General features: G+C 26.9%; 1 protein-coding gene across 2 annotated transcripts in view; it reads left to right on the top strand.

Moving 5' to 3' along the window:
- The window catches only part of LOC117176773, a 28,133-nt gene extending 18,567 nt beyond the window's left edge, over window positions 1-9,566 (top strand). For both annotated transcript variants that reach the window (XM_033367069.1, XM_033367068.1), the window contains exons 6-10: window positions 3,006-3,178; window positions 3,258-3,361; window positions 3,513-3,703; window positions 6,653-6,968; window positions 9,378-9,566. In XM_033367069.1, the coding sequence (XP_033222960.1) occupies window positions 3,006-3,178; window positions 3,258-3,361; window positions 3,513-3,703; window positions 6,653-6,968; window positions 9,378-9,484 (891 nt within the window). In that variant the 3' untranslated portion in view covers window positions 9,485-9,566. The remainder of the gene's footprint in view (window positions 1-3,005; window positions 3,179-3,257; window positions 3,362-3,512; window positions 3,704-6,652; window positions 6,969-9,377) is intronic.
- Window positions 9,567-10,931: the final 1,365 nt, after the last annotated feature.

Here is a 10,931-nt window from a genome sequence, read left to right as displayed (position 1 = left end):
AAAAAAAAAAAGGTTAAAAATGTATCCAAATGGTAAAACCTTAATGCCAAAAGTCGATTTTTGTCTACAAGAATTGAATTAAAAAGAATTCATTTTCAAGTTAAGAATTATAATAAGTACATTTTCTAGAAGATAGTTGAATTTTCAACAAAGCAGTTGCATTTTTATCTAAGACAGACGCAATACTTCTACTAAAAAGGATAAATTTTTAAATCAAAAAGACAAATTTTCAGAAAAAATAGTTACCATCCAAAAGAGATTACAGTTGACTTCCAAGCAACAATAAATAAATTTTGAACAAAAAGTTAATGTTCTACGAAAACGGATTTGCAAAAATTACATACATGAGTGAAGGACCTCCTCTCTTCTTCCATGACAAATCGTAACACAACGTCTTGACCCCCTCTCCCTTGCACTGTTACGTATAATTTAAGTATGGTCCCTAACCTACCAATATAGATTAAAATTATTTTTTAAACAAGTTTTTTCTCGCTTTGATGAGAATTTTTTAAAAATTGAAAATATAAACAATATGGATTTTATATTTTCAAACAAAATTATTTTCCTTTTTTATTAAAGGATTTTTTTGATATTGGGAATATAACAGTGCTGAATTCGATGAAATTGCTTTAGCCTTCGAGACTCGTCGATTGATATATTTACGAACTTTCTATGACCATCCTTGATCAACAAATTCTTTTTTTTCTAGTTTTAATGTATAGAATCCAGAACTTAGTTTGAATCCACAAAAAAATAAATCCATTTTTTTAATAAAAAGGATATTTAGAGGTGTCGCAAGCCCTACGAAGTTTAACACGTATTTCTATGAGAAAAAATTTGTTATAAATTTTATTCAGAATTTTCAATATTAGCTGAATTCAGTTAAAACTCAATATTTTTCTTTAAAAATAGCAGTAGCATACGAAAAAAATATCACTTTTTAAATATCAAATTCTTGAAACAATTGATAATTTTCTGTGGCAATTTTCTCTTCAAATATAAATAGAAAGTCACGGTTTTTCCAAAAATTTCCTTTTTTGTCCAATTTTCAATTAGAGATAGGTAAAAGTTAATGAATAGTCACAAGAATAATTGTTTAAACAATTCATTTTTATTGATGATAATATCCTCTTTCAAAACTTTTAAGACTGTAGTTGTTTCTGAAATTTTCCATCTTTTGTCCATTTTTCTTCTTATATTGAGTTAATATTTAATTCCATCTAGCAGAAATAAGTGTTTCAACAAATTATTATTGTTTACAACTATCTTTATATACATTAATGCTAGATGGTTGTATTTTTTGTTGTTGAAATTTCTGACTTTTTGTCCATTTTTGACTTGACTCTTTATTTATGAACAAATAATAATTAAATAATGGACAGAATCATTTTTCAACTGATCTCTTTCTTTTTTGTTAATATATTTTTGTGAAAGAAAATATAAATTTGAAATGTGATTCTAATCTTCCGTTAAAATCATATTAAATGTAAATTTTCCTTGAAGAAGTGAGATCCTTTTTGCTTAAATTATTATTAATATTTATTATTCTCAACTGAAAAGTTATAGAAAAGCTTAAAACTTCAGAGAAATCCACAAATTTCTATCATTACTCTAAGAGAATATAATTATAAAAAAGTATAAGCTTTTTAAACAACTGAAAGTTGAAAATTAAAGTAAAACACAGCAGTTGTCTAGTAATTAACTAAGCAAAGACAGTTATAAACAATAGTAAATTTTTTAAACAACTATGTTTTGTGACTTGCATTATTTATTAATTTATTAAGTAAAGTGTGGGCGAAAAGTTGAAAATTTCAGAAGAAGCAGCAACTATTTAGCAATAATAACGAAGAAAATAGTTATGAATAATAATAATTTGTTTAGATCATTATTCTTGCTGAATTAAATTAATTATTAACTCATTCCAAGTGAAAAGTAGAAAAGTTGAAAATTTAAGAAAAGAACGCAACTTTATAGCATTAACTAAATTGAATATTATGAAGCATAATAATAAATTGTTTAAATATTTAATTTCGTTTACTTATTAATTATCTTACTCTAATTGGAAATCGGAAAAAGTGGATATACTTGGAAAAAACGGCGACTTTCTGACTCTATTTTAGGATAAAATGACTAAAACAATAATAAGTTATTTGCACAATTTATTTAAACATGCAATTATTAGTATAACGTAACATTTCATGTTCCAAAAAAAATTTCTATTTTAAATAACTGCATAAAAATCACAATTAGCACAAATAACCCGCAAAATCCATTTGCTGACTTATACAGTTTTTTTGGGACCCTATAAAAAAATTTGGGGGCGATATATAAAAAGTAATATTTTATTTATATTTTACGGCTAATTGCGAAGAAAAATGATGCGTTTTAACTTGATTTACTTAATATCGAGGTTTCTGAATAAAATTTACAAAAACGTGTTTTTTTCCTTATGGGAAAAACGTGTTAAGCTTCACGGGCTTGCGTGGATTTATTTTTTTGAGGAATCGAACAAATTTCTGGGCGATACGCATAAAAATTTGAAAAAATTCGGTTGAGCATCCTAATGACCATCCTTGATCAAGAAATTAGCTACTTAGCGAGTTTAAAAAATTTTAAATTATTTATATGAGGGTTTAATTTGAAATATAAAACTCTATTGAGTTAAAATTTTCTTCATTGTAACAGAACAAGAGACGGTTGCAAATCTCGCCTCAGAAGGCCTCGGAAGAGCCGCAGTGCGCGAGTACTCATTCGGGTATATTGCGCAAAATTATGCACTTTTAGCTGGAAACAACTGTTCTAAGGCGACCCTGACTGTTTACGTTTCAAGGGTGCCGATTTAGTAACAAGCCCAGTGTAAGGCAACCCCTGAACTCTTATTATATGGGACTTGGAAGCAAAATGCTAAAAAAAATTAGCACAATTAAATAAATACACCTATAGTGGATACATCCATAGTACATCGCCGCGGCATATTTAAATTAGTTGATTTAATTTTGAAACAGGAGTTACAAAAAGGAACTTGCAGTGTAGCTAAAATAATGTCTACTGCTGAAACGGTGATTTTGAATCATCCAGGATTAAAATCGACGTGTGAAGTTGGTCCAGTAGAGAAGGTGAAACAAATACAATTGATCAAAGATTCAGAAAGTAAGGAGGCAAAAGTTTATTATGAAAGGTAAAAATTAGGAATTTACACAAATTAATTTTTCGCTTTTTATCATTTTCATGCACTTATTAATAATAAAAAAATGTAGGACCCCTCGATTGAAGGAAAAAATGAATGCAGAATTTAGATACAAGGAAAAATCTGGAAATGTGAATGAAACTGAGAAGTTCCTACAAGCAGAAGAAAATGATGGTTTCTGGCTTTTAATTTCGATTAAAACCATAAATATATATTTAAAAATTATTTATTTTATTTTTATTCATGATATTGACTTTAGAGTTAACATAGTTTCCTAAAATATTTATTTTTTAAGTAATGCATATGAAATCCATTTTTTTAAAAGAAAATTATTACAAATCTACTGGAACGGTATTATTATCTGAATTGGGGGACCAAATCAATAAATTAGATCTTACGGTAAGAAAGGTCCACCCACCATCAAAAAAAGAAATGATGGAAAAAGACGGCAGGGAAGAATATGCATTGCAAGCTGTAGAGGCTGTTTTGAAAGATATAAAACGAGGCTTTCAAGAGGTAAAAATTCAACAACAAAGTTTTGTATTCTCGTGTCAAAAACTAAAATTTTAATTCGTGTAAATAATTTTTAAACGAATATTTTCGACATAAAATAATTTAGTACATTTGTAAACCAAGAAGATGAATTTTTAACCAAGAACATTTATTTTAAACCAAAAGACGGATTTTCAATCAAATATGCGAAGTGTCAACGAAATAGATAGATCCTCAAATTAAAAAGATAAGTTCTCTGCCAAAAAAGACAAATTTTAATAAAATAGTTAACTTTTCAAGCTAAAAAGTTGAATTTTTTAGAAAACAATTCGCTTTTAAACCGGAAAAGAAAAATTGGTAATAAGAAAGTTAATTTTTTACTCATGAAAGAACATTTTTCAACAAAATAAATTAATTTTAAACTAAAAATGATACATTTGCATCCAAAAATAAAATCTTAGAATTTCTTTTTGCAGTTAAAGAAAAGTTTGTTTAACAAATAAGAAAACGAATTTTCAGCAAAATAAATTGAACTAAAAAAGACAAACCTTTGACAAAAACATTTAAAGCCTTAATGAAAATGATGAACTTTCAATAAATAATATGAATTTTTTGCTAGCTAGACAATTTTTTTAAACAAAAAATGAAAAAGCTATATTTTCAGATAAAAAAATAATTTCACACCAACAGAACGAATTTACAACAACATAGTTCAATCTTCAAATAAATAGCTTCATTTCAAACCAAATGGTTTAATGTTATACCACAGTAGTTAAATTTTGAACCAAAAATACGACTTTTTACCCAAAAAACAAAGACAAATTTACTAACTTTTTACAAAACAATTAAATGTATAAGACATTTTTTCAAATTTAAATAAGTTAATTTTAACCTTTTCAACCAATTTAACCAATTCTACCAATAAATATGAATTTTCAACAAAATACCTGAATCATCGAACAAAAAAATTAATTTTCAGTCAAACAGTTGCATTTAAAACAAAAATATTATTTAAACGGAATAGTTATATTTTTAGTGAAGATTTACTACCAAAGAGGACGAATGACCAGAAAATGCATGAATTTTTATTGAGGTACTTGAATTTTTAATAAAAATCAAAAAATAAGTACTCAACAAAAAAAAGACGAATTTTCAAGAAAATAGTTAAGTTTTCAAGCTAAATAGTTGAACGAACTAGAAAAGAGTAGACTTTTAAAACCATAAAATGAAAATTTTACGCGTGAAAGTTAATTTTCAATCCAGAAAGATAATTTTTCAACGAAATAGATGAATTTTCAACTGAAAAACATAAATTTTTGAAATAAATAAAATCGTTCATTTTTTCCCAGTTGAAAAGAACATTTTTGTGACAACAAATAAAAAGAATTTTCGGCAAGTTAAATTCAACTAAAACATAAGAGTTTTTGACAAAATAATTCTTCATAAATAGATCATTTTTTCAACTATAAACGGAATAGCTACATTTTTAGATAAACAAATTACTGTTACATCAAAGAAGCCAAAGTTTTGAATTTTCAATTTAAATGTACGAATTTTCTTACAAACAGTTAAATTTATAAGACATTCGTTTAAATTTAAATGAGGTTTTATTCAATTAATTCAATCAATTTAACTAATTCAATCAATTCTACCAAAAAATACGAATTTTTGACAAAATAGCTGAATCCTCAACCAAAGAATTCATTTTTCACCAAGCAGTTACATTTTATACAAAAAAAAAAAGATCATTTAAACAAGAAGGTTAATTTCCTATCAAAGAAGACACATTTAATAAAATACATAGATTTTTAACAATACAAGTTAAAATTTTAATTTATCATACCAATTTTCAAACAAAAACGGGATCGTTCTATTTTCATTAAAGCAAATTGATTCGCAAAAATTTTAGCATCATAATTACATTTTTAATCAATTTTTCAAATTTAAATTTTAATTAGATAAAACATCAACCAAAAAGATGAACCTTCAATACAAAAATGAAACTTTGACACAGTAGTTCAGCTTTCGAGCAAGTAGTTGAATTTTAGCCAAAAATACAGTGAAACTCTTCTATAGCGCCAATTTTTGGGCTGGCAGTAAGTGGGAAATAACTCATTATAGCCCGCTCTGCTTTTGTTTGTTCACGCCTGAGTCCTCGTCTGAGAGAGAACCGCAGACACCGCGCTCCCCGCGCAGCTCCTGTTACACCTACCTGCGGCGCGGTGTCAATTCTCGGAAGGGCTATAGAAGGAAGGGCAGTTAAAGTGTTTCACTGTATATAACTTAAGAGAAAATAGTGCCCTTTTAAACAAAATAATTAAATTTTTAACGAAATAGTAGAATTTCTAACCAAGTGAGATGAATCTCGAAGCAAAAATATAATAGCAGACTTTAAAAAAAATTAACTGTTAAACAAGAATAGTTTGATTTTCTTAGTGGGTACCATTTACTCAGTTTAAATTTAAGTGACTATTTTATATTTTTCACTCAATATGTTGACCATGTATTAACTATTTTCACCTTAAACGATATTTCAAGTGATTTTAAAGATTTCTGAGGGATTTCTTGAAATTTAAAAAATCAAAGAGAGTTTCAAAAGTTTTAGGGTATTTCAAATCAGACTTTTAACATATGTCAAACGATTCAAAAAGATTAAACAGATTTTAAGAGAATTTATCATATTTTAAGGAATTTTAGGACATAAAGGGTTTTCCTGATTTTTTAAAGATTTCAACAGATTGTAAAGGATTATAAGGGACTTTTATAGGAATGGTAAAATATCAAGCTATTCGAAAGATTTCCATAGTTTTTGAAGAGTATTGCAGAATTTAAATGAGATTTTGAAATAAATCATGTCATAAATCATAAGTCGTGTTAAGGAGAAAAACTTTTTTTCCATTCAGAATTGCATAATTCAAACCTTTTTCCATCTATATATCCTTGATATAAAAAATTCATTCGTAATTCATTTAGTACGATGAAGGAGTTAAGCGACGAAAATTGAGAACTTCTGGAACGATTTTATCAGAAGAGAATATAGAACATGATAATAAAATAAAACCGAGAGAAGCTGTTCAAACTAGGTCCAGTGACGATGAAAATGATAAATTTATTGATCAACCTCCTATAAAATTTAATGACAGGAAAGTGAAATTATCAGGGAAAAGTAATTACACGAAGAAAGAGTGGAAAAAAGAAAAAGGAAAGAAGATTTCTTCTAAAGATAATAGAGACGAAGACATCAGTGAGATTGACGATATTAGTGACGAAGAAATTCCGTTATTAAGAAGTACGTAATTTTAATAGAAAATCTGCAATTTTTTAAAAGTGAGACTTCTTTTGGGACGGGAGTGAATTGAAAAAACGACCGGACAAACGGATTCTATTTCTCTCTCTCTCTCTCCTTCTCTTGAAAGTATACTTTCTATTTCATCTCCCTCTATTCGCGTATCCCTTTTGCGGGGTGATTTGCAATTATTCTAAGGACGTCTCTGCGATATCCCCACTACTGCAAAGTTTCACCTCTGCTGTGTGGTCCCACTGATACACACCAATTTCTTCTTTTTTTTACGTTACTCCGTGTTTTTGAAATCAAAATGGGTTTTCAAATGGGAAAAGCTCCTAATACTCTGTTTATTGTTGGCCAGAAAACGTTAGAAAAAATGCAAAATAAAATTTTTCTATCAGATTTTTACTAAACTCATATTTTTTAGAATCAATTGAAAGCTTAGAATTAATTAAAGTTAAAGACATATTAAATTTGAAAATTATTAAAAGTGAAAATTATTTAAATATTTTGAAATTATTGAATATTTGTTAAATAATTATGTTAAAACTCAAATTTTTCGGAAATATTTCAAAAGAAATAAAGATATTCAGAAATTTAAAATTTTTAAAACATATAAAATTACAAATAATGTTGATGTTTTCAATGAAAGTAGTTCGAGGCTTTTTATATTATGAACTATTTACTTAATTTTTAGCTGATCAATCTTATTAGCAATATTGAATTACACAAAGATTCAATTTAAGATGCTTCAAATTAAGTAACATGCAATAATTATTTGCTTTCAGATTATGTAATTCAATATAAGGTATTACTTTAAAAATAAAAGTTTATTTTCTGTTTAGAATACCTCTATTACAATTGTACGATGTTTCTGATGCTTGAGAAGTGAAATGAGTATCTAAATTCAATATTCAAAATTATAAGTAAATAATTTCAATTTTTTGAAATTATTTTTAAAGTTATTAATAAATTGAACATTCAGGAATGCTGTTTTAAATTTAAAGAAATGAAAGCTTAAATTTCAAAAAAGATATTAAGTAAAAATTGTTTGCATCCTTCAGTGAAAGTTATAGTTAAATGCTTCTCATATTGTGAAATAATTAATTAATTATTAGCGGAATAATTTTTGCAAAATATTAAATTAAATAAAGATCAAAATTTAGTTTCTTAAAATTAGGTGACATAAATTGTGTATTTATTCGAAGGTTATATAATTGAATATTGGATATAATAGGCAATGTTTATTTATATTAAAACATCCCTCTTTCAATTACATAATTTTTTTGATGATTCTGATTTTGTGAAATGGGTATCTGCATTTAATTTTTAGATTTATATGTTAATACGCTTAATTTTTTTCTAATATTAATATAAAAGGTTACTAATAAATCAAATTTCCATACATTAATTAATTATTGCTTTATTTTTCAACAATAATTAATTATCTAAAGATTGAATTGTAATTTATTTTTATTAAGTAAGATAAATTTATTATTTGCTTCAAATATATCAACTTTATATCATTTATCCCGAAATATAATAACTTTTCACGACTTACAGGTGGTGGATTGTTTAAATAAACAATTATTGTTATAGCAATTCAAAATAATTAAAAAATACTTCAAAACTGTTCACTTATCGATTAAAAATTATTGACAAAGCATGAGTTTGATAGAAAACTGCTATCTCATATTTTTGGGGTCATTTTGGAATTTTGCCCATTTTAAACCCTTTGTTAATTTCAAGAGCCAGGCGCACGAATTAACGTTGAAAAAAAAATGAAAATGAGTATGCACCATGAGCTTAAAAATAGCTATTTTTTAGCTTATAGCCCTATATCAATTTTGGGCCCTATACCGAATTTGAGCTCTATGTCTATTTTGGGCCCTATATTAATTTTGAATCCTATCTAAACGTTAGGCCCTATGTATATTTTGAGCCCTATATCATTTCTGATCAATTTTATTTGCTATGTAAATTATATATGTTCGTCCCTATGTATGGATTGGTTCGTATATCAGTTTCGGGTCCTACATCAATTTTGAGCCCTACACCGAATTTGGGACCCGTTTTGATTATGGGCCCAAGGTCGACTTATGTCACGGTATTAATTTTGGGCCATATATCTATTTTGGTCCCCATATCAGTTTTGAGCCCTGTATCCATTCTGGGTCAACTACCGAATTTGGTCCCCGTATTGTCTTTGGTCTCGATGTCCATTTTTGGCAATGTGTTAATTTTAGACCTTATGTCTATATTGCGGTCTATATATCAATTCTGGGCCTTACACAAAATTTGGGCCCCAGATTTATTTTGGGTCCGATGTCTTTTTGAGTCCTATGTTAATTTTAGGCACCCAAAATATTTTTAATTCTTAAAATAACAATTAGTTTAACATTATTTTTTTAGATCGATACAAACCACTATTATCTCGTGCTGTTGATTGGCTTTTTGGACGATGTCCGCATGCAGAAAGAATTACACCTTGTGTTCCGGAAAATCACTGGGACGATTAAAATTATTGAGAATAATTTAAGTAAACGAAACAAATTCCATGCAATTACAGAAGTTTTATACAAAATCTTGTACATTTTTTTATTACCGTATGTAAAGTTTATGAAAAATTTATTTTTATTAATCAAATAAAAGTTAATAAATTTGGTTCCAAAATTTTTAGAAATACAAAATAGTGTTTTATTATTGATGGTTTTTTCCTTTACTCCTCGAAAATATGCTTTTGAAAACACTAAAGTACTTTGAAATTTCAGTTTACTATTAATTGAATAAAAGTTGTTCAGTATGAATATGCAACATGACACATCCATTTGTTAAATTTATTCTGAATATAAAGATTAAAAAAATTATTTGCTTTCTTATTCAATCTGAATTAATTATCATATTAAAATAAAAATTTTATTCGTTTATTATAAAAAATACATATTTAATAAGACTAAGAAGACTGTATACATTAGATATTTTTTCAAAAGCTTAATTTCCAATCTAGAACAGTAACCATTTTCTACTAAGGAAGGCGATATTCCATAAAAATAAATAAATCAATAAACTTTCAACAAAATAGTTCAAACTTCAACCAATAAAATAAATTTTCCCAAAGTAGTTCAACTGAACCAGCTTCTTGAATTTTTGTATAAAAAATAAATTTTTCACAAACATTTGGAGTTTTAACCAAATAATGAGGTTTTCAACCATACAGTTTCATTTAAGACCAAATAATTGAACTTGCAAACGGATAAATTTTAAAATTGAAATGAAATAGTAAATTTGTCGATTAAAAATGTTGCTTTTCAATCCAGAGAAGCTAATTTTCAAGAAAATAAATAAATTTTCAACCAAAGAGAAGAATTTTTAAGTAGAACGATGAATTTTCAATAATTAAATTAAGCTTGAATAAAGGAATTCAAGTTGAAATTAAATAGTTTCATTTACAATAACAAAAAGAGGGAAATAGGGACAAGAGTGTTAAGTTCCCTCTTCTCTTGAGCTGTTAGATAATTATTTCAACCCTTTATTTTCAATTATTTTATGGTCGGAACGCTTGTATATCTTAAGGGGTTTAACGCTTTCATGAGGAACTGGGATGAATTGACTTTTAAAAATATGGATTAATTAAAGTTTTTCACTATTTAACATTTAATTTGAGAAAATCGGGAAACTTGTTCGAAAACCAGACCTTTTAAAATTAAAGGTCAAAGCATCGACAAATGTAATTTGGTGATTGTGAATTCTCTTTCGTTAAAGCTCATTCGGCTTCAACAAATACATTCTCGTCAAGTATCTGGTGCTTCGAACTCTATTTGGTCCAAAATATGAACTTTTTTACATTATGTTCAAAACTATTATACAAAATGTATATTACATTTTTTCAGTACCTCGGTTAAGGATTTTTTATTCAAATAATGCAAAATAAAGTGCAAATTTTATTTATCAGGATTACTTAAACAC

Source organism: Belonocnema kinseyi, chromosome 7, assembly GCF_010883055.1.
Source record: "Belonocnema kinseyi isolate 2016_QV_RU_SX_M_011 chromosome 7, B_treatae_v1, whole genome shotgun sequence".
NCBI lineage: Eukaryota > Metazoa > Arthropoda > Insecta > Hymenoptera > Cynipidae > Belonocnema > Belonocnema kinseyi.
Note: the sequence above shows the minus strand (reverse complement) of the source record. Positions and strands in the feature narration are given on the sequence as shown.